This window comes from Emydura macquarii, unplaced genomic scaffold (genome assembly GCF_026122565.2).
Source record: "Emydura macquarii macquarii isolate MOO-44397 ecotype Brisbane River unplaced genomic scaffold, CSIRO-AGI_Emac_v2 contig_1119, whole genome shotgun sequence".
NCBI classification, from domain to species: domain Eukaryota; kingdom Metazoa; phylum Chordata; order Testudines; family Chelidae; genus Emydura; species Emydura macquarii.
In genome coordinates, this window is record NW_027131256.1 from 21053131 (window position 1) to 21077450 (window position 24320).

The 24320-nt window shown below is 42.5% G+C and overlaps 1 protein-coding gene across 1 annotated transcript in view; it reads left to right on the forward strand.

The window, feature by feature from the left end:
• Positions 1–24320, forward strand: part of PTGFRN (prostaglandin F2 receptor inhibitor) — a 97326-nt gene that overhangs the window by 37873 nt on the left and 35133 nt on the right. Inside the window, exons 2-6 of the mRNA XM_067546305.1 lie at positions 1526–1891; positions 3053–3472; positions 7188–7571; positions 11791–12216; positions 23369–23788. Of these exons, the coding sequence (XP_067402406.1) occupies positions 1526–1891; positions 3053–3472; positions 7188–7571; positions 11791–12216; positions 23369–23788 (2016 nt within the window). The remainder of the gene's footprint in view (positions 1–1525; positions 1892–3052; positions 3473–7187; positions 7572–11790; positions 12217–23368; positions 23789–24320) is intronic.

The window sequence follows — 24320 nt, forward strand, 5'->3', positions numbered from 1 at the left end:
CTTGCCTTTTGGAACCTTAAATGTCTGTGGCTACTTGGCTAATAGTCCCTTGGTCAGCAAATGATAGCCAGTACTGATTTTCTACAGACTGGGTACAGAAATGGAATGTGCACAAAAGATTTGCCAGTGGATGCACACTTGTCCTATTACACTGCAACATTTTACCACAGTTGCAGTGTGTGTTGCCTGTCATGGCAAGATAATGGCATATCAGGGTTTCTGTCAGAAGTTTTTAGAGGAGGATTGAGGGTGTAGCCAACAAAAGTGGTCTCAAAGTGTGCCTCGAAAGAGGGAGAAGTTGGGGATTTAAGTAAATTAAGATTTTTTTACTTTAATTTTAATGTTGGAGTAGACTGTGAGGACAGGGAATGCATAGGATTACAAAAGTGTTGAGCTACTACCCTTTGGAGCAGGGGTGTTGAACTCCATTCTGTGGAGAAGATTAAATACCAATTTTAATTTTGGTTGTCAAAGCAGGGTAAAAATGTAAGACTTCATGCTTACTGATGTCAATGGGATGTTTACTGAGAGATCTGGTTAGAATGTCCTTTGTGTAAAAACTAAACTGCTAACTATTAGTTTTGTCCCTTATTGTTGCCTTCAGCATTACTTAGTAGGAACATCTATCCTTTAGGCCCACTCCTGTTTCCACCTTTGGTTTCTCTTGCTTCCCCATCCTCCTTCCTGATTTCTCTCTCCTCCTTTTTTCTCTCTGCATATTCTACTGCTAAATTAAACAATGAAATGATGAATCACTTACAATTAGTGGTGTTAAGTTTTAGGTTCTTTGCAACCAGGTGGGATAAAAATTTACTTTAAAAAGAAATGAAAACTTAAGTTCTGCAGAATCCGAATACACCACATAAATAAATCATACACCTAGATCCTGCTTGTGGGTATTGTTTGACACATCTGTTTTAGATGCTTCCATACTGTCCTCATACTCTTTATTAGACAGTAGAATGAATGAGAGGATATGATAAAAGATACCCAGAATAATTAATGCCTGTTTACCCTTTCTCATAAAGTTAAGGAGACATTCAGATTAAAATTGAAAGGCAATAAACTTAAAACTGAAAAGAGGAAATCATTTTATACACAATGCGTAGTTAACTTATGGAACTTGTTTTCAATAGTATCTTGTGAGGTCTAGTACTTTGAATCATGCTAAGCTATTTATGTGGCTATTCATAGAATCATAGATGATTAGGGTTGGAAGGGACCTCAGGAGGTCATCTAGTCCAAACCTTGGCTCAAAGAAGGACCAACCCCAACTATGATCCGTTGTTACATTAGACAGGAAATAAAGCACCATATGTGCAGGACAGCCTCCAATGGAGAGGTGTTAGAATAAACACTTGTAAGGCCAGGTTATTCTATAATTATCTAGTGTGGGGCTTCTCACACGTCCTCTAAAGCAGAAATGCTTCAGTCAGAAGCCAAATGCTGGACTAGCTGGACATCACATCTGATCCAGCATGGTAATTCTTATGTTAATTATCTGTTTTCTCTTCTCCCCGCCTAGCTTTCTGCAAAGGGCGAATTGTGAAGGTGCCCAAAAGCCCACTCATTCGAGTCGAAGGTACAGAGACGGTGATCCCCTGCAATGTTAGTGACTATGATGGACCCAGTGAGCAGAACTTTGACTGGGAATTTTCCCAGGGAACTAACTTTGTGCGGATAGTGAGTACTTGGGACTCGTCATTCACCTCCCAGCAGTACCAGAAGAGGGTTAGCAACGGAGAAATCATGCTGAGGAGGAGCAGCAATAATGCTGTGGAACTCCTGATCAGAAGCATCCAGCCAGTCGACCAAGGAGAATACAAATGCATCACTCCCAGCACAGATGCCACAGTTCAGGGAAATTATGATGCTACGGTCCAAGTGAAAGGTATTTCCACAGGGTGAGGGGTGTTCATAATCAGTACTAGATAATACATGCCACTGGATGTTCTCATCATGTTGTGCATCTGTACAGTCCTGAGAATAGACATAGTCCTGTTTTTGTCTAAATTCCTGTTACTGGTTATTTGTGTGTGGGTCCATGTCCTTCCAGGTCCTTTCCTGAAACCACCCTTCACAAATATGCTATTCAAAGGGTGGCAACAGCAGAGGCAAGTGAGATGAAGAGGTGAAGGGGACACGCTATTGTAAATGCCACCAAACTTTTTTTCGTATTACCAACTGCCAAAAACCAATAACAAACTAAAAATTGGTTGTTCTTAGAGTCCAGTGTGCTGCCAATTTATGGTCTTTCCAGATTTATAGATTCCAAGGCCAGAAGGGACCATTGTGGCCGTCTAGTCTGACCTCCTATATAAAACGGGTCATAATTAGAATGTCTCCAAAATAATTCCTAGGGCAGATCTTTTAGAACAACATCCAGTCTTGATTTAAATAGAATAAATTAAATAGAAGCCACCACAACCTTTGGTAAAATGCTGGTTGATGTGGAGGCAGGGAGAATAACTTAGGGGTGGGAGAAAGGGAATAAAAGAGGGGAGACGGAGGATGTTCTGCAGCTGAGGTAATGTCAGCTAGGGGTTTCCCAGTGAGATAGGAGTAATTTCCCTTTTTCTAGACAGCATGCTGTGTTCCTTCAGCGGCGGCATCCTGGCTTATCTTCTTTGGTAGAAGAGGAGCTTTGTTCCTTCCTGTTTCTTCTTTGAATACCACAAAAACAACTAGGGCCCTTCCCTGGGGGTGTATAGCAGGTTGGAACGGTGTTGCCTTGGTGTTGCCCTCAATAGTAGAACTTGAGGAAAAGGGGCAATGATAAAATTAAGGCCTTCATTCCTGCTTCCTGAAGTGGGTGGCTTGCTATGATAAAATACCTGGGTTTTAATGTGACTCTTTTTTTGAGGGGGCAGGAAGGTTGTGGGGTTGATGAGAATGAGTGATTGCCCAAGATCTGTTGTGAGAATTCAGTATAATCACACAGTTGGGTCAGTCAGCCAACTACATTTCCCATTGCCCCACCACCCCCTTACCATTTTCATAACCTCTCTTGTATTACTCACTGTGTTTTTATAATATTTTCTTCTTTGAATAGTGATTGCCGATGGCTTAACTGTGAGTGGTTCTAAAGCCCGGTCCTCAACATCTCGAAAATTGTCTGAGGGAGACTTGTTGGATTTACGCTGCACGGCTTCCACCACCTCCTCCGAGCACACTCACCTGCAAGTTACCTGGGAGCTCAAGAATGGCCCAGCCTGGCAGGAAATCCTCTCACTGACGCACGAGGGCAAGTTCCAGCCCAGCCCGGAGTACAAAGAGCGTTACCTGAACGGAGATGTGCGCTTGGACACAGTGGCAAATGACATCTATCGGCTCTCTGTGTCCCAGGCACTGTCAATGGATGAGGGCATCTACAGGTGTCTTGTGAGTGAGTGGGTGAAAGGTGCAGATAGTTCCTGGCAGAAGATCCAGGAGAAGAATGTGGAAATAGCAACTGTGGTAATCCAACCGACTGGTGAGTTTCAGGTGCATGTGTCTCCTAGCTCATGACTTGTCACCATGCCACAACGAAGCCATGACAACTTGTGAGAGCAGAAGTGAAGCCGGGAAAGGCTGAGTCAGTATTCCTGGGAGAACCCTAGATTGCTGCAGGAGTTGATACTGGTGGCTCTCTTCTTTCTGAATGAATGCTGACAGGGCCTCAGCATAGTGCTGGGGGGAGATGTGTTGATGAAAGCTCTGTCTTCCAAATGAGGTGTAAAATCCAGGTTCAGATCACTTACGGTATGTCAACACCGCAATTAAACACCCGCGTCTGGCCTGACTCAGGCTTGCAGGGCGTGGGCTGTAAAATTGCTGTGTAGACGGTTGGGCTTGGGCTGGAGCCGGGGCTTTGGGACCCTCTCCCGTCACAAGGTCCTAGAGCTCGGGCTGCAGCCCAAGACCAAATGCCTATACAGCAATTTTTAGCCCCACATGTGGAGCCCCATGAGCCTGAGTCAGCTGGCCCGAGCCAGTCATGCCCATGCCGTGGGTCTTTTATTCCATTGCAGATGTACCCTTATTGGCATTCCATTTCCTTGCGCACCTCCCCAGAGTAGGGTTATTACAGTGCCTTGGTGACATTCCTGCTTGGGTACTTGTATTTTTGTCTCCCCAAATTTCTCTCTCCTTTTACTCCATTTTGTGTCCTAAGCTGATGTACAGTGTTGCTCTGGGCTGTTAAACAGCTGCCCCATTCTTCCCCAGAGGTGGCTGTGCTGCAGTGGCAGGTATGTAGTGTTTGCTGCATATATAGCTTTTCAGGATAAAGACAGATATAATTTCAAAGTATGATTATTTAGCTCTGCTCGTGTTTGTTGTGCTGCCCCCAGTCCATTGGACTGCTTGCTCGATCATGTTGGCAGTTGTCTAAAGCAGGAGTATTGCTACGCACTGCTGACACCTCAGTAAGGTACTGTAAATTGTATGTGTTTAGGAAACAAAAATACTCCTGGTGCAGGGTTGTGAGTATCTGAAAAGCTCCTGCCCACTGGCTTCCTGAGTAGATACACTGAGCACATAATTGTGCTAGCCCTGCCAAAGTGTGGGGTTGGGGAGGTTGTAATAGTGATTCATCTTATCACTTGGTGGAAGGGCAGGCATGATTTCTCCTTAGAAATATGAGTGATCATGTTTTAGGAAGTGTTTGTGTGACAGACTGACAATGTCCTGAGCAAACCTTACGGAATTAAGATAAACTTTATTGAATTAAGTTAAACCTTATTGAATTGGGTTTGGTGTCTTTGGGGTCCTTTGTATTGAAAATGCAATTCTTTGTGTTACTGTAGAACTGTATGTATGGGAGATTCTCTGGCAAACTTACCACACTGCGTAGATTCTTTGTTTTCTCTGTAGCGCTTTTTATCTTAAGACTAAAATAGGCTTGCACAAGGAGAACTATGTAGTCACTTATACTTCTGTTATTAATCTGTTATCAGTCTCTGAAGAGAAAGCAAATAGGTGAGGTTGGCCAGCCTGCCTGTGCTGGGAATAACGCAGTGTAGACAGAGAGTTGGGCAGCCTGGAAATTCCCTGGTCAATAGGAAGTGTGTGTCTTCACCCAAGAAAAGCAACAGCTGGAGAGCTGGAAGCCTGAGGGTGGTTGTCCTTGCTGGATCGCTGAGAGGAAATACAAGTTCAGTTGTCCTGAACTGTGATGGTGTGTTCAGACTGTAAAGGAATCTCCCATTTGAAATCCTTTAATTGCCATAGGGAGAACTCAGAACTTCTGGCTGGATAACTAATTCAGACTTGAGTTAGATCCTGGTGGGGCTTAGTGGTGAGTTCTGCAGGACCAATCTGCTCCCTCTTCTCTAAGGTAGCCTGCTAGACAGGAAAGTTCTCAAATGCCCTCTCAAGAGCCATGGGCTAGTGAGTAAGGGCTCTAATTCTGATATTGCCTTGTCAAATTGTTAAATTTTTGAGAAGCCAGCTTATGGAGGTGGGTTTAAATCAGTGATTGAATGAACCGTGGGAAAACTAGGGACCAGCAACAATGCATGAGCAGGGGCTGCATTTGTGGTGACTTTTTTCTTATTTTGTTATAGGCGTCTAAATTCAGCCTGGTCAATGGCAGCATGTCCTAAATTGCATGAAGTTGAGTAGATCATGTCCTCCTTGTGTGTCAGATTCAGCCCTCTCCCTGTTCTGTGCTGACACATGCAATGGTGTGCTGTGAGAGGAGTAATTCTTGGTTTTAAAGTCAATGGCTTTGATAATTAGAAGAAACATACAGGTTTTTGTATTCATATAGTACCATTCCCAAGAATCTCTAAGCGCTTTACAAACTGATGGACAATATATACTGGAATAGACCGCGTATAGACAGAAATCACTTCACCCACCAAAGAAATGCCTAGCCACCTTCTGAGGTGGGCACGTGACCAGTATGAAGGAGAATGTAGCAACTCTGACAGTGTCCAGCAGAATTGAGTTCTAATTCTTGATCGGGGTTTTTGGGACCCTCAGGTACCTTAAGGTGCCAATCAAGAATTAGAGCCAGTTTTACTGGATAGTGTACAAACAAATAGCCCAAACAGTCCTTGGACAATGTGCATCAGGTGGATAAACAGAAACAGACAAATGAGGGAGAGGGGACAAGGTAACACACACCTGAAAAGTCTTGCAGCAGGCGGTAAATAATAGCCCATGTTAATAAATCCTGGGGGCTGAAAAGTGAGGTTTTGAAGTCTGCTTATACTGAAAAGTTTTTTGAATAGTAAGTCCCTCCTTCTATAGACTCTTCATTATTTAAGCTAAACTACATTGTGCTATCACCAGTTTTGCAGCCTATTCACCACAAAGGCCTCTCTGGATGCTGGCTGTGACAATGTGTTCTGTGGATTGAGTACAACCACTGGCCAAGAGAGGAGTCTTTTAAATGTTCTGAGTAGCTGTGCTCTGAGTGAGTTTCCCAGATCTGAAGTAAGCTCGAGAGCTTGATTCTCTCACCAGCAGAAGTTGGTCCAATAAAAGATGTTACCTCACTCACCTTGTCTCGCTAATATCCTGGGACTGACATGGCTCTAAATGCTGAGTAGCTATTGGAATTACTGTAAACTGTCTAGTATATGGTGGACACTGTAGTGCGAGAAGAAGCTGCATTCTGCAGAACTACCATTGCCCTCTGGTCTTTTATTTCTGGTCTCAACAATCCCCTTGAGGTAAGTCAGGAGTTCAAGATTTGGCCAGGCTGCCTACATTGTCATACTTAATTTTCTGTAGTGTTTTTTGTTGTTTTTTAATAGGAGCTCAAAATTGTTTAGACAGAGACTAAGTTCAGCTCTGATGTAAATGGGTGCACTTAAATGGGAGTTCTGCCTTCTGTGAAATAGGGCCCACGTGTCTCAGCACCACTGTAAGATAGGGAAATATTATCCCCATTTCTCTCATGGGGAAACAAGTGCAGATGTTATCGCTTGCCTAAACACACACAGGAAGTCTGTGGCAAAGCTGGGAATAAAAACCCAAGTCTTGAGTCCCCATCCCATGTCCTATCTGCTACACACACAGTTTGCAACTTTTATAGACCTGTGCAAACCTGTAATCAAGTCACTAAACAAGCAAGCACTGAAAGCAGAAAGCTGAAACTACTTGAGAACTTGCAGTATTGGCGCAGCCAGCACTAATTAGTTTGACAAACTCTTGAAAATAACACTTGTCTTGTCTTGTTTTTTTTAATTTCCAAGTTCTGGATGTGCTTATGGCAGCAAGCAACATGTCTGTGACTGAAAGGGGCTCCCTGGACCTAACCTGCAACATCACGACAGACAGAAGTGGCATTTTCCAAACTCAGGTCATGTGGTACTTCACTAAGTCACCTGATGATACCTTGTCAGATGCCCAGGTTTTGTTAAGTGTGGACCGTGATTCTGTGATCAGCAGCTCTACACTCGTCAGCCCGAATCATATGGATAGAAATTCCTATCACCTCTTGGTGCGTGATGTGGGTGTGGAAAACTCTGGCTACTATTTCTGCCAAGCAGCCATCTGGGTGCCACAGCACAATAGGAGCTGGCACCAGGTGGTGCAGAAGACATCTTCACCAGTTAGCGTGGTAGTGACAGCATTAGGTAAGTGGCTCCGTCCTGTGGCTCTACAGATAATGAGCCGTTCTTTTCCTGTGTTCAAGTCCACATAGAGTATACAGGGCAAAGACATTGCAGGATCTGTTCTCAGCATCCCTCTATCCCATGGGCCACAGATATGGAAAAATGTTCCTATGCCAGGGTCTTTTTATCCATGTCCCTTGCAATACAGATCCACTCACACCCACTCTTTGGCCTGTGTTGTCATTATGTATTTTAGAAAAGAGAGGCATGCAGGAGACATGCCAGGAGCCTAAGGGCCTTGTACTAAAGCCTACATAAACTGGTGAAGTTTGGAGCTTCCGCACCTTGGGAAGCCTGATAACAGTCCCTGTGGGAACTGTTATATTTATTCTTTTATGACAGGTTGTTCCATAAGTGTGATTTAGTAATCTACTCTAGAAAGGTTTTTATACTGCACTCACTGAATACTTCAATGTTAAGACAGATGGTATTGGTTTGCAGGTGACCATTAATGTAAATTTACCTGGACTAGCAGAATTTTCTGTTCTCTGTAAATACATTTTAAAATGTTAGAAATGAGTGATTTTTTTTCTAATTTAACCTTACAAATATAAAAGGATTGTCTCTTTGGCTGACAGGGTTACCAAGCCGGGTAATCTTCATACAGTAACTTCTTGTGGTTCTGCTCACTAATCAAAAGTGTCTAATCCAGTGGTAAATTTACTGATCTTTTATTTACTTTTTAGTGGTCTCCCCTAATTAACTTTATTATAGAAGTCCTTAATACCATATGACACCAAGAGACTTGTTGTACAAGTGAAAGGTCATGCCATGTGTCACTGCAAAGCTTAGGAGGCTGTCATGTCTGCCAGTTCATATGGTATGTTAAGAATCCTTGAATTACATATGTGATATCAGTTAACTCTTGTGGACAGGATTATTATGTAGAATTATAGCTGGAGATGGAGAAGACCTAGCAGACTCATCTAGCTCACCTCAACTGCAAGGGTAGGGCAGTACTCTCCCCACACTGAAAAAGGAATGTGTTTATAAGATTGATATTCCATTGGGTCTTGCATACACCATAGATTGGGAGTTAACCAGCTTTTGCTTTGTATTACCTGAATTGTATTATGCTGAACTCTTAAGCTACAAAGATCTTGTTTTTATGCAAATATCCTGAGAAGCGAACAGTCACGCTGCAGTGATACAGAAAACCAAACGTAAGCAGAATTTCTAAAGGGCTGTTTTCTTCACAGTGTGCCATGACATGTCAGCCTCTCTCAAAGAATTATTAAAACAATTTCTTTATTTGACTTCTGCATTTAGGATCTAAATAACTTTTGACAGCATTTCAAACCCAGGAGGTCCATTCCTACCCATGCTCTGCTAAAATCCAGAAAGCACTGATTATCTTTCAGAGTTAAGTGAGCCAAGTGCCAGTTAGTGCCCAGGCTGCTTTGCAAGGTATCCCACTCCCCCCAGTTCTGCCAGGGCACTGAATTGCGGCTTGAAGCCTGCTACTGTTCCAGTTCAAAGTCTCTCCTGATCAGACACTGGCAGTAATGCCAAACTGTAGTGGTGGTCTGAGGACTAGAATGGAGGCCAACAAGCCTAAATTAGGGTCTAACCCAGGCACTCAGAAGTGAATGGCCAAGTCACGAGGCAGTTAATAGCCATTAACGTTTTAAAAAATGTTCCCAATATGCTTTAAGATATTGATGCAATTGCTATCTTGTACTGGTTCCCTTCTTCCTTTCAAAGCACCATCTGGCCATTCCAACTGCTTGTGAAGTTTGTGAGCTTCAAAACCTGGCTTCAGCAGGTCATCTTGTCTCGGCTTTGAAGCATCCCTTAGGGTGGTGGCAATTTCCTGTCCTTTCTCTCACCAATTGGCTGAGATGCAGGTGCAGGAGAGTATAAAAGCTGCTACCTGGGGCTAAGGACTGGGAGAAGAGTTCTCGGCATCTGAGGTTCTAAACTGCATCCTAAATTCACCCCAACCCCCTCCTCCGTGATTGAAGTTCAGAGCTAGCGTGGTATTAAGTCAATGAACTGTCAGAGAGGCTATTTGTTGACAGCTGACAGAGTAGAGGAATGAGGTTTATCCAGGGAGCCTTTTATTCCCTTTAAATCCTCTGTCTGAGTGTCTGTCAGTGTGACGTGCCTAGCTGGAGTGGTGCTGTCAAAGCCAAAACTCTCCCGAGCAATCTCTCCTCCTCCATCATCATCATCATTAATAAAACCAAAGCGATTAGCTGAAAACTCTCTCTTTCAGCTCTTTTCTCATCCTGCTCACAGCCTGAGAAGAAGTTCAGCCTTCAAACACTCCCATGTTTGAACCAAGCTGCTAAAGCAGGCATAGCACAGTACCTTCTGTACCTACCACTCTTTAACCTTAACCCCTCTGGCTTTGGAGGGATTGGAATACTGTAATGTGGTTTGAGACACTCGTCCTTCGGTTTCAGGTCTTGAAGACTCTTGCTGCCTGTAAATAGAATGTGAGGAGTGGATAAAGCTGTCTAGGACCTGTGGGGATTTAGTTCTTGCAAGGATTGCGGTGATGGTTCTCATGGCCTCCCATACAAATCTCTTACCTGACTGTGAAACAGGAATACTGTGTATCTTTTGGGGGGAGGGGCCTTGTTTATACTGAGAATTTTAGGGAAATTTCCCACCGTTACTGGTGCTAGCAATCATGGAAGCTTTAGGGTAAACGAGCTACTTGCATTTTTACTCTTGTCATCCAATCCTGTAAAAAACAATGATTAAATGACTAGTGTCTTGTCTACACTAGTGCTCCTATGGTTGCTAGCATTGATGAAGCTGCACCAGTGATAGCAACTGCTGGAGATTCCCTTAAAATTGCCAGTGTAGATGTAGTCAGGTTAAGTGGACTTGTACTGTCAAATGCACCCAAAGACTATTAGTGCATCCAGAGAGAAAAGGTGCTAGGACTTATCTCCCAGCATTTCTATTAAGATGTTCTAGTGCCATGTTTCAGAGGAGGCTACATTTTAGACTTGCATTTCCTTCTCTGTCCCAATTATAGACAATTACAGTTTCTGATATTAATACATCAACTACAAGTAAAGGAAAAAAGAATACTTATGATAACATGGACAAAATGTTGGGGGTATTTAATCAAAAACAATAGAAAGTCAGGTGTTGTTTGTCAAGTTACAGTAAAATAAATAAATACAGGAAAATAAGTCTGATCAGTGGTAAACAAGCACTTATTTCCATAACCAAAATTCATTGCTGAGAGATTCTTATCATAGCATCACTGTTCACAAGCCTATAGTCTGCTGTCTCTGTGCTTTAATAGAGAACAAAGTCATGCAACCTTGTCTCATCATTTCCTGTGTTAAGATATCCAGCTGTTCCAAGCTTAGATTCAGCTGCTTAGCTCTTAAACTATGAACCTTGAGAGATTCCAAGGTTGTACCACTTCACAATTCAAAGTCAAAGTTGCTTTTGCTATGTGTATCCTTGGTTGTCATATTAACCAGCTAAGCATTCTATGATGTATGCTGGAGTTAACCTTGAAATGCTGTTGGCATTATCTAGGGGCAAGGCAGGAGTTGGTATTATTGATCTGTGGGGCGTGGGACAGTAAGAGGAAGGGATGGAATCTGGTGATGAGGATGGGCTTTTTATCCTGGAGAGGGAGAGGAAATGGGGTGTCACTTACTAGTCTCAACTGATCCGTGTGCAACTTGAGACTGAAGAGTCCCAAGTTGCATATTCATCCTGAGCTCTCTGGGGAAATACAGAAAGTGATTTAAAATCTGAGACTGACACCTGCGCACTTGGATGTCAGAGAACAGGCCAGGAAAGGAAACATTATTTCTCAGATGCTGTATCCCCTTGAGATGCATTGGACCTGATTTTCTGAAGTGCTGGAGTCTGACAACTCCAGCTAACATCCATGAGTGCAGAAAATCAAGCTCAACGAGTAAGTTGGATGTCTAACATAAAAGGCCACTTTTGAACATTTTAGCCTGTGGGACTTGCTTATGGTCACACAAATCTATGGCAGAGCCAGAGTCCGGGTCTCTAATCCCTTGACTTTAAAAATAAAAGCTATATTTAGCCCACATGCTTTTATGTGTAGTGTTGGATAGCTCCAGGTGTCAGGACTGCACTTTTTTCACTGTTACCTCTGTGTTTGCTTTTTTACTTGCTACTTTTAACTTGTTCTCCTGGCTTTCTTTCCACTTTCTCAAATCCCTTGCAGACCCTGATTACCAAGTATTTCTGAATGCTTCTAAAACACCGAAGTTTTCAGATGACCCGGCTGAACTGGAGTGCAGGATCGTGAATGCACAGAACAGAGAAGAAAACATACGTTTTACAGTCTCCTGGTACTATAGAATGCGCCTGCGCAGTGATGATGTTGTGACAGATGAACTTCTTGCCACTATGGATGCAGACTGGACGTTGCTGGTTGGGGATAGGAGCAGACGGCGGATCCAGAATGGGGAAATCATTTTCTCTAAACTGGCTATGGATACCTTCAGTTTACGAATCCAGTGGACCTCTGAATCAGACAGAGGGGATTATTACTGTGTCATCTCTGCTTGGAGCAGGCACCACAACAACAGCTGGGTAAAGAGCAAGGATGTGAATTCCGCACCTGTCAGCATTTTCTGGGCTACCCAAGGTAGGTACTTCACACTTACTGGTTTAAATCTCATGATGCTGGTAGCTGATGATTTCCTAGCTTTCTCTTATAGCACCTGTTAGCCAGAAATATTCCGGTGGGAGGTATATTTAGGGATTGTTTTATCTACTACAGAATTGTAGCCCCTTCTGGAGTGGAAGGGAGCAACTTCTTAATGGTTCTAACAAGTATCATACAATGTTTTGGCAAGGAAATGAAGAATAACAGTGTATCCATCAAACTGCAGTGGGAATTTAGGGAGGCAGAAAGTAACTTTCAGAGCTGGAATCTGGCCAGGGCACTGGGGTTATTGCGCCTTCTGTGAAGGAAAAATGTCATGGTACACAAAACACAAGTGGTCAGGATCTCTATCTCCCACTTAAGCATCCCATTGCCAACAACTAGAACAATTCTCTCTGCCTCTGTGTAATACCTTTTAATGTTAAGCAATTAACCTGGGTTTCGTACTACTTTGTAAGGCACAAAATGACAACAGTCCATGGCTTGACAAGCTTACAACCTCAAAGTTGTTGTCTTCTCCCTCCCATCCTTTATCCATAGGTGCTGGCTTTAAGAAGGCACCACAGGGAAACTTGCAGGCATGCAAGGAACTGGATTTGAAAAATAATAGCTGAGTGTGAGAGTCACTCAGTGCTGAAACTCCATTCAGTGCTGATTTGCTGGAAGGAGGGGACTATGGCCGGGCAAGACTTCGACCATTCATCACAGAGGTCCCATCTATGCTGGGGCTAAAAATATTGCCTCAAACAATTCTAAAAACCAGTTTAAAATGGGGTTAAAATGACTTGGTCTAGCTGAGCAGTTTTGGGTCACTCCAAAATATGTTTAAAACAACGTCTTTAACAACAGTGTTCCAATTTAGATGTAGGGTCACTGAGTGGAGGATTAGACTAGAACACAGCATTTAGGCAAAAGACTTAATATAATTTCTCTTTGTTTAATGTGTGCATCTTCCAAAATATATTTGTTCAAACATTCTGGTTCCCTCCCTCCTTGGGTGGCTAAGCCATGTTTAAAACTCAGCCTGCTTGAACCAGTTTAAAACCGCTCAGGTAACGGCCTCAGAATAGAGCGGGACCAAACTGTAGTGATTCAGCAAACAGAGGACCTGTAAGAAACATGCATATAACATTCAGAGCAGTCTGTTTTTGTAACTTGGCGTGGGCCCGTAGAGGTTTAATCCTGGCAAGATCAAACAAGTTACCACGTTTCTCTGAAGCTTTCAAAGGAAAGACCTCACTTGGCAGTCAGTCTGATCACTAATATGGCAGGCACCCAGTCTGATCACAAGTAGGTGCAAATAGAAATACTTAGCACCATGTTAATGGAAACATCTGATGAAGAGAACCTACGTTTGTGGTACAAGAGATGCTGCCCCCAGGAAACTAAGCTGTATGCCAGAACATGCAGAGTGTATGTCTGCCATTTATAACAGTCTTCTGTGCAGCGGGAGTAATCTGGAGCCATGAGACATCACTGCCCATGTTAATGGCTGTGGAAAAAATTGTGGCAGGTGTGACTATTCCTGTTTCTGGTACTCTTTCAACACTTGTGCTAGTTTCACAATATTCACTTATATGCAAGTGTTAATATTGTAGCCCAAGTGCCTGTGGGTTTTCTGAAAGACATATACTGGAAAGGAATGGTGCACTTGCTGACATGAAAGGCAACCCTGTCACTCATTTAAAAAAAACAAAACAAAAAACCAAAAGCCATTCTATACCCATGTGGTGAGAACATGAGAAATTTGGTGTCAACATATTAGGATTCACTCCACTCACACGTCTTTTTCAGCAATTTGACCAAAACCTCGTTATCCTACTCCACCACCCCGTCAGTTTTGCAAGTGGCAAGGTTCTCCCCTCCTTCCTACCACAAAGCTCCAGGACTTGGTGTGTACCAACATTGCAGCCATGAAAGAGTTAAGCTACTGCCAGCTTTTTTTGTCCTCTGATTATTGGTTTAACAAGAATCTCTAGTGATTGAGTTCCTAACTGCTCCCAAGCCTAATAAAAAGAAGGCAGCCAACCTCCCAGGTGCTTGTCTAAGGAGAGAACCTTTTGCATGTCCTGTTGGAAGCCAAAAGTTTGCCTGTTCTAAATACAGCTTGTGCCTACAGTGAGGTTTTTCTCAGATTCTCTTATAATTAACGATATTACACTGGTGCTTGTTCAACATTGGGAGAATTTGCAAGAAGGCTCGGTTGGACAAGGCTGTGTTCAACCACACTTTACAGAAAGACGAAAAGACCTTGTATCCTAATGTATCCATGAATTCAGTACATATATGTTCAGATCCTACCTTGAAATGTAAAGGCCACATGAAGAGATTGAGGGCTCTTCTTTTGGCTTGTATTATGCAGTAACTGTCTTGTTTGCTCATTAATATGAGACTGTTAATGTACCTTGTTCATTCTTGGGAGACCAATATAGCTCAAAAATTTTTGTGCTTCCTCAGCTTTGCAAATACAGCCAATCATTATGATAAGTCGCAACTTGTTTCTGACGTAGTTTGTGTAAAGTTCTTCTATTTATTTTGAAGGCATCTTGGCTTGATCTGACTTCACTTCACTTTTTTATTTTATTTAGACTCTGAACATAACTTTTATGTTAAAAAAAACAAAAACAAACAAACAAACCAAACAAAAAACCCACCCCCAAACCAAAAAACAAAACATGCTGCTGATGGTACCTGAGGTTATTTACTACTTTCAGCACTGATGCTTGCATATAAAACACAGTTGTCTGCTTAGAGATGCCATACTGGTTTGGGCCTCATGCCTGAGCCAGTGCTGTTGAATGTGGGGTTGCAGCACTGTATGGGAATGTTTGAATAAGAGAGAATGTCTCCTTTCACTGATATTGTTCTTTAGACATCCATACAGTCTACAAACACTGTCAAGCTTTGCAAAACCCTCCATTTCTTTTACAAAATCTAAGTGTTTGGCCTGAAGTTAGTTGACTTTCGCTTGGCTTGTTGTCCCATGTCGCTGTTACCCTGGATTTAATTGTGAACTGCATGATCCTTGTGCTTCAGAAATAACTGAAAATAGAGGTGAAAAGAAATGTGACCCTTGGCAACTCTTCTTAACACTTGCTTGTGTGGGACAGATTGATGAGAATTAAGAGTTGATGCTCTTCACTTGGAGACTATGCATGGGTGATGCTTGTATAGTGATTACCCTGACTTTTAACGTTCTGACTTGCCTTTGATAATGTTACCTTTGTGTTTGCAGCACTCTCTAGAAGGGGATATTGTACATATTAAGATAGTGTTACTTAAGGCAACTGAAAAGTTTTTAAAGGTAACTGCATTAAATGCCAAGCCTGTCAAAACATCTGTTCTAGCCACAATTTCCCTTTTTTCTATTTTTGTCAGGGTGGAGATTGGTGGAAAAGTGGTTTGTTCCGCGCCCCTCCCTCTTGCCCTTCCCTCCCCCCCTTGTTTCTAAACTCTTTCTCCCTTATAACTATCTGTCTTTTCAGTGATTGTCATTCAGGCAGTATTTCACAGATCAGATTAATAGGGCCTGTGCTCTTTCCCCAGTAGCAACTGATGAAGAGTGGTTTGGGGAACTTTCTGTTTTTGATCACTAAGAACATAAGAATGGAGCATACTGGGTTAAACCGATGGTCCATCTAGGCCCGGTATCCTGTCTTCTGACAGTGGCCAGGGCCAGGTGCTTCAGAGGGAATGAACAGAACAAGGCACTTTTTCAGTGATCCAGCTTCTGGCAGTCAGAATAAGGCAATTTTAGAGCCCTCTTTTAGCCAAATCCGTACCTGGTTACATGGATGATCCCAGCTATGGTAGTAAGTGAGGTACAGTTAGTTACATGAATTAGTGCCAAAAATATTGATGTCTCATATTAGGGATGCAGAAACACTGATTCTTTTCCTTATTGTGACCTTTCCTCCCTCCTATTTAGCAATAACTGCCTAAGCACATGTATGCTTCCTGGTGATCCTTGCTGTGGTTTCTTTTCCTCTTTCTTCTGAAGCAGTTCCCATTTGATCCTTGGGCTTGAATAAATCAGAAGGTGGAAAAGCTTGGCTAGGTAGAGAATACTAGCTTCGCATCCCCCCCGCAAGGTAGCAAAGGCTAGGAAGTGGGATGTAGATAAAGACAGGCCTGGGTGCCCCTATAGAACAGAACAATGCTCTGATTTAACAGCAACTACCTTCATGTTAAATCGAAATAGGGGATTTCCTGGGAGGCATGAGCGGAAATGTCTCTTTTGGTGTCCTGAGGATGACTGAATCATTACAGTTGGAGAGGTTCTTCTCCACTCTTTCCTTTGTCGCTTCTGAATTAAGAGCATCATTTTAGGAACTGGTTTTACAGTGATCTTGTTCTAGGAGACTCATGAAGGGTATCCTTCATAGACAAAGGGATTCCACATTAAATCACCCTTTGTTTGTAAGACCCTCTTATTATATTGATAATGTACCTACTGGCACCTTACATCCTCTGTGTATTAGGTCCTATAATTGACACTTTGCACTCTCCGAAAGCAAAACAAAAAGCTTTCTGCCCATCCTGGAAAATCAACTCTTCTTACTCTAGCCCATGTGTGCAAAAGCCTGACTGACAATGTGGATTTGCAGCATGTCCTCACTGACAGCCAACTCTGGCTCTATCAGATGAGTTGAAGAAGTGAATCTGAGTAAGGCCTTTTGCTGAAAATGCTCTCCCATATTTAAGCCCTCAAGACTTAAACTGTGGATTGTCAACTTGTCTTCCAACTGATTTCAGTTCCCAGCATGACGCATTTATAAAACAGCTAGGACCCAAAACATACTGTGCTTTATAGTTTAAACCTAAAAACCTTGAATTGCATCCAAAAACTAGTTGAAAGCCAGCACCATTTCTGAAGCACAAATTATGTTCCATGCATGAAACTCTAAGTACTGTAGCCCAAGAATAGCTCACTGCAGTAATCTAATATGAAGGTGAGAAAGGTGTGGATAGCTGTAGCGATGTGTTTACCACAACCTAATGAAATGCGGATGGATAAGAGAATACTCTGATACTACTGTTTCCTGGAATTGCAGAAGGAACACAAGGTTAAGTAGGATCAGCAGGCTGTGAACCTTAATAAAAAGGTGTTTCCTCTCACTCAGGAGAGCCAATATTGCCTCTGCCATCTCTTACTACTTCCCTCATTGAGTCAGCATCACTCCTGTCTTATCTGGATTGAGCCATGACCAATTAGCTTTGATTCAGGCCGTGATCTCAGACAGGTATTGGGAAAGTCAAGAGAAAGCACCATTTGGGTGCAGTGAAAAGGACATATAGAGCTGAGTAGTGTCCAAATGCAACAATTACTCTGCCCCCTTGTGTGTATACATTATGTGATAATCCCTAATTACATGATCATAAGTGATGATATTTCCCAAATGAAATATAAAACCTGAAACCACTTTTTACTATAAACATTACAGACCCATACGCACCATCTTGCAATACTCTGTTCTCCTTTGTGTATGCCAGATATGCCAGTTTGGCCCTGAAAATTATTAACAAGAAGCAATACACCACTCTTATTACAGAGTAAGTATAAAATAGCAAAAATTTCTGGCCAGGCCCCCACAAAAAATAGTTAAAGTTGAAGGCACAAATATTTCAAATATGTATAAACTTTCAAGAAGGTTAGTGTTAAACAAATAGGAAATTCAGAGTTAAGGATGTAATTCCACAATTAACCACAGTCACGTAAAACATCAATCACAATCTTAATTCTGCCTGAGGTGAGCCACCGAAGCTCACACTAGGGAGGTTGGGGCATTCAGGTACCATGGCAATGGTGTAAAGAACCTCAACTGAACAGAACATTTCATTAGTGTAACCAGTCCTCAGGAAGTGTTAATAAGGTAGCTGTAATGCTGCAGTAGGAACGGTCTTATTTCAAAACGCTCTGAATTGTAGACTTTCTGTACACGCAGAAATTACTAGGTTTATCTATTACGATTCTGTGTACACTACTCTGTAGTGAAAATCATTTTAAATTTGAAGAGATGCTCTGTTCCTCTTTCAAGAGCTAGGAGTTCAAATGAGGACTATGGCATATACTTAATTAAATTATGTACACTTTATATAACATCTCAAGATAATCTTGCATTATTAAAGCCATTTTCATGGCATGTGGTTTGAGTACATGAATGCATGGCCATACATCAAGATGGAAATAGACTAAGATGCTATTCCTCTGCTTATTACATACATGGACTGTAGACTTTATTGTGCTCGTATTTATCAACAGAAAACTACTTAAAAAAAACCTTCCCAGCAAGATGTTCATGAGCAAGAGTTGGACAGTTGGTCCATAAATCAAGCTGTCAGTTTTCACCAGCACTCTTAATTGACTTCTTAATTGAAAAAGTTCAGCTGAATGCATAATTTCTGAAAAAGAACTGTTTCAAAAGCCAGAAAAACTATAACATTTCTGTATTTTCAGGTTGAGTTAGGAAGTAATACATACTGTTGCAACTCCACTGGGATAGCCTTAACTCTGGGGTTTTGTAACACTTTCTTCTTGATCTATGCACTCAGTCAAAATCCTGATATTTAAGACAATCTCAACTTTGGTAAAAAGATGTTTGGTGTGCCAATTTCCATTTTCTGGGCTAGACAGGAGCCCTGTCCCTTTAATTCCTAGGAGCTTCACAAGAGAAGAGCCTTGATCAAGCAGTCCTTAAGAGGAGGTCATTGCAGGCGTGTGTGAAACTGTCAGTGACTGGTCATAAACCTGCTAACCACAGTCTCTAGGCACCATCCTTTGGAAGGGAGTTCAGATGCTATAGACGTATGGCCTGCCAAAAGGAGTCCGACATCTATGAACCCCTCTGAGCCCTAAGGATCAGGGGCCCCTCTCCGAAAGAGCCTGGGAGGGGAGCCATACTCCTGTCAACTTCTTAAGGGCCACTGGCCTGGGTCTGTCCTCAGATCTGCGGGAAAGGGAGAAGTATGGGGCTTGCAGGAGACTTGAAAATGATCAGAATCCAGTAAGAACTTCCCTCTACTCTGCTCCTTGCTGCCGCCTGCCTCCCCTGGAGTAGATCATGTGAAGAACTTCTTCCTCACTTCCCTTGTGCCTTTTGATGCTCCACAGGCCTGGTGGGCTATCTCCCCTTTCTCCCTGATTCTTCCCTCTCTAACCCCACGTGAGGAATCTTGCTCTTCAGCCACCTGACAAACCTCAGGAAGCACATGGTTCCTGACGAGCCTAAGTAGGCTCGTGGGATGGGCTCAGTAAGGGTTTTTAGGGTGGAGATTGGGGTCCCAGGGAGTGTGAAGAACCTCTTCCCTGCTGCACCCACTGTGTTCTCTGGACTCTGTGCAAGGGAAGGTGGGGGAGCAGAACTGTGGATCTTCACTCCCTGGGACCTGGGTGCCTCATGCGTGGTGACCCACGTGGATAAGATGACAGCTGGGTCAGGAAGGGAGGCAAGGAAAGGGTTTGTTGAGGCTCCATGCATGAGGTCCAGCAAGCAGCAGGAAGTGGCAGGGAGGTGATGGCCCCTTATGTGCTGTTCCCGCTTCCTCCTCAGATCTCCCAAAGCCCTCAGGAGACCTCATCAGCAGAGGGGACAGGGACAAGCACAGAGAATTTGGGGGACAGCACACCCAAGGGACAGTCTCCACCCTTAATCTTGCTCGCCTGCCTCTCATCCCTCTTTCCCGCAAGCCTGACTCTTGCTGCTCTCAGACGTGGTCTGTTGAACTTCTGCTGAGCTCAGAATAGCTCACCAGAGCTGATGTGCCATCTGCCTTTGCTATTTGAGTCATTAACCAGGTCCTGTGCCCTAGATCTCAATTAGGCGAGTCCAGCAAACTAGATTTTTCTCTTCTTTCCTTTCTGGCTACAGAAAGGCAAAAAGATTAGATTGTAATTCATCCTCAACTCCTAATGCATCAACCCCTTGTCTGATTTATTTCAAATTTGGTAGAGTAATTCTACCTGTCTCAGACCTCACCTATCAAAATTGGGTTTACAGGGGAACTCAGTTATGCAACTTTACCAGTGGCGTGCATTGCTGCCTAATATAGGCATTCAGAATCCAGTTGCACCAATAACTATTTTAGTAACTACATTACTGTCCGTGAGACTTCATTATGTTCCCTCCTGCTGTTAACGAACTGTTACTGCTTAATGTGATTAAATACTTTACACCTGGAAACGCCGACAAGTTAAAATGTCAGTTTATGGAAAAATTCAGCGTTCAAACCTCTACTCTTCTAATTAAGAATATCAATGTTCAAATCAGTGACATACAAATAAAAGCATTGTAAATTCATTGTCTCACATAGCATCTTATATTTGGAGAAAATAATAGTATTTTAAATTTATTAAGATTAAAATTGTTTGACAGGTCCCATGAAAACTACAAGGTAGATGCATTTCTACTTAAATGGCATTGCAAAAAAGCCATAATAACAAAATGTACTGTTAATGCAACTCTACATGTGTTCCTTTTGAGATACTAATGAGGCATGACAGTGTAAGTTGTTGAGCACCTCTTGCAAAGGGTCCAAGCTCTTTCAGCGCTCACCGGGCTTCATCCTGCTTCAATTGAAGTCAGTGACCAAACTCCTGTTGACTTCAATAGGATTAAACAAGCGGACTTCAATGAGAGCTGAGGATGTTCAGCTGTATCGGACCCATTGTGATGACAAAGTTTGTGTAACTACAAAGAAGTCAAAGGCAGTTGTTATGCAGTTATGTGTTGTCTTGTCTTTAGCTTATAAACTCTTTGGGGCAGGGACTATCATTTACTATGTTTGTACAATGCCTAGCACAATGGCTTACTCAAGGTTTGTAGGCACTACAACAATATAAATAACAGTGTATCAGAGTTTGTAGAAATGATGGTATGGAAAAATAGAATGTGATTGTATAATTAGACTGCATTTTAATATGTGTGCATATGGGGGCAGAGATTTGGTTGTGCATGGAACCCCAATTTTTGCATCTCTGACTTTTGAGCACTTAATTGTGCAACCCTAATATTCTCCAATTTTGTTGTATGGAATATCTAATTCTATGCTCACCCAGACCACTGCTAGTATCATGTTCCTTTTCTGTTCCTGCTGATGCTTTATGTAGCATTGTACAGCGATCTACTTTTACAGTGCTGATTTAAAGTTGCCTTACTCAGTTTCTCATTTTGTGAGCTGTTTGCTCATTGGGAAAACTGCTGCTTAAAGGCAAAACACTGCAAAATGTAATCATGACTAGTATCTTGTTGCTCTCCTGGGGAAGGCAGAAGTATTTATTTCAATTTGGGGGTATGTGTTTCAGCCTTACTCTAACTGATTTCCCTGTTGCCCTGTAAAGTTTTGCCTGGCACAGCGTCGCTGGGTTTGTGTTTAATATGTAGTCACTTTCATTATTGGAAGAAAATGCACTGTAGCAAAAACAGTACTGAACGCTGAGCTCGTTCCAGTCTACTGTTTGCACTTCTGTGTTTTCTTGTTGTACCATAATTAACCAATAGCTACCTTGACTCATGTGGGTTGACTGAAAAGTTAAATATACTGGCGGTGTGCAGTGGTTTGAAGATTGGACAGAAAGCATACTCACACAGATCACGTTAATATGGTTTCCCAAAAAGGGGATTATGCTTTAGGAAACAATCCTGCCTTGTTTAGAGGGGACGGTAATGTCAGCCAAGAGGCTTTATCAACTTCTAATCCATGGAGTGGTGGGTATCGTGTACTCCCTCTGCTGGAAGGAGCCACAGCTCATGAGATAAATGGGGAGCTGGGAAGATATTAATGGGGTCTTTTTTTCCACCCACTTCAACCAACCTAGAACACCACTGGAGATCAGAGAACCCTGCATTCCTCGTGGAAGGGATGTGAATTGGAGCCCTAATTGCTCTGTGTCTTGTAGATTGGCCACAAGGCCTTCATGTAACTTTTGTTCTTTGAAATGTAGTTAGCAAAGTTCTTGTCCAAAATGTGGAAATTTCACCTTTTGAACTACATTTGTATGTAAAATTTGCTAATAGAAGCTAAACAGATACATCAATTTATAACTATTTAAATGACTGCTTTTTAAACTGATTTTAGTGAAATCAGTGCAACTTCTGTGTGCAGAACAGGCCCTAGATGCTATGGTCCTTGGCATCTTAAGTGCTTCAATAAGTAGGATTCTGCTCATGTGTGTGATCTTTCCCAGTAGTGAACAATATACTTAGGTTTGCAACATGCCTACCTTTGTCTGCCTCTGGTTTTTTATTTTTAATTGCCTATAACTTTTTTGATTCTTCACTCTTGAGTTAAAACTTTCCCTGCCTGGGGACTCTGCTCCCCTCCTAGATGCAGAACTTTCCAAAATCCTGTCATTAAGGGATATTTACGATTCAGGCTCCCACAGATTTAGGGAGGAGTGAGGAAATGTAGGGTAAGTCCTCTGCTCTTTTTTTTTTTATGGTAGTCAATTGTGTAAAATATAACTGATACAGGAATGTTACAAGTTGCATGACTGATTTAGGAAAAACGATAGAGTAAAGGTGAAAAGTCCACATCTGTAGGCAGAGATATATCCTGGATTTTTCCCCTAAACTTAGCAGCATGTGTAGGACTCTTTGTTTTGCAACCAAACCCTCTGATCCCAGCTGATCTTGCAAGGTAAGCCAAATCAAGCTAGGCCATTACTCAAGTGGATCTTCATGGAAAACCGATAGTGCTTCAGGAAGTGGTGTTGATCCAGTAGGCTGCAATTTTCATTTTGAGTCACCAGTGCTGAACCAGTGCCCTAGCACTTTGATCTGAAATGGAATTTCCTGCATGGTGATGTAAAAATGAGGCCTTGATCCCTTAGCGATTTATACAAAAGTAAGGGTACTGTCCCTGATGTCCTGGACACATGCCCGCTTGGGTAATTAAGTTCTGCCTGTTACAGTTTCTCTGCAATGTCTATCAGGAATCGTGTTCTTCACATCCTATCCTAAGTTGTTATTGCTGAGTGGGCTGTTAAATAGCAACATGCATGCTACACCAGCCATAGGTGAAGTGTTTAGGACTGTGTCTGCTAGTTAATGAAGCATTTTGGAATCTTCTGTGTTGAAAGATACATAAACACGGAAAGCTATTCATTGCTGTTTTATTTCCTTCCATCTTTCAGATTATACACTAACAGTGGAGGCTGTGAAACTGAAGTCGTTCTTTGTGGCAGGTCACACCTTTGAGATGACATGCAAGGTGTCTTCCGAGAACATCAAGACACCACGTTACTCTGTCCTCATTACAGCAGAGAAGCCACTGACAGGCCATTCAAACCCCAATGGGACCATTCGCATAATTTCCTTGAACCAGGATTCGGTGGTAAGACTGGAAGACTGGACAGACCAAGCCCGAGTGGATGGTGTGGTCTTGGAGAAGGTCCAGGAGAATGAGTTCCGCTATAGGATGTACCAGACACAGACTTCTGATGCTGGTCTGTATCGCTGCATGGTGACTGCCTGGTCCCCAGGTGGTGGCGGCATGTGGCTTGAGGCAGTGAATGGTTTATCCAATCCCATCCAGATAGACTTCCAAACCTCAGGTCAGTACAGAAATTCGTGTGTACGTAGACATGCTTTGGGAGGGAGCTTGAGCGCTGCACAGACTAGTCTCGGGGTCATTTGCTGCTAGTCCTTAGCTCAATCTGAGAGCATCTCCACACTGAGATGGGTTTGGTTGCTAAGTTGTTGCACATCTCCACTCCAGTGGTACTTGTCTGCTGCTTATTGTGTCAGATTATATCTGGGAATACTTTAAATGAACTGGGTCTAACCTCGGAGTCCTGGCCCACATTCCTTCCTTCACTAATACACGTTTTAAGGTCTCTCACGGCATGACCTATCTCGAGTGAAGATTGGCTTGCCAGCTCAGTCACTATATTGCTGGTATATAACGATTGCTTTGGGAGAGCTTTAATGCTAAAAAGCCATGGAGAATCCTATTTCTGTTCTAAAGCAAACTTAATTAGTTTGGAGTAAAATTGCCCAAGTGCATTTCCTATCAATATAATTGCTAAAAATCCAGGAAATTGGCAGTTAAGCCAACTTGAACATTGCAGCAGCCTCTGCTTGCAT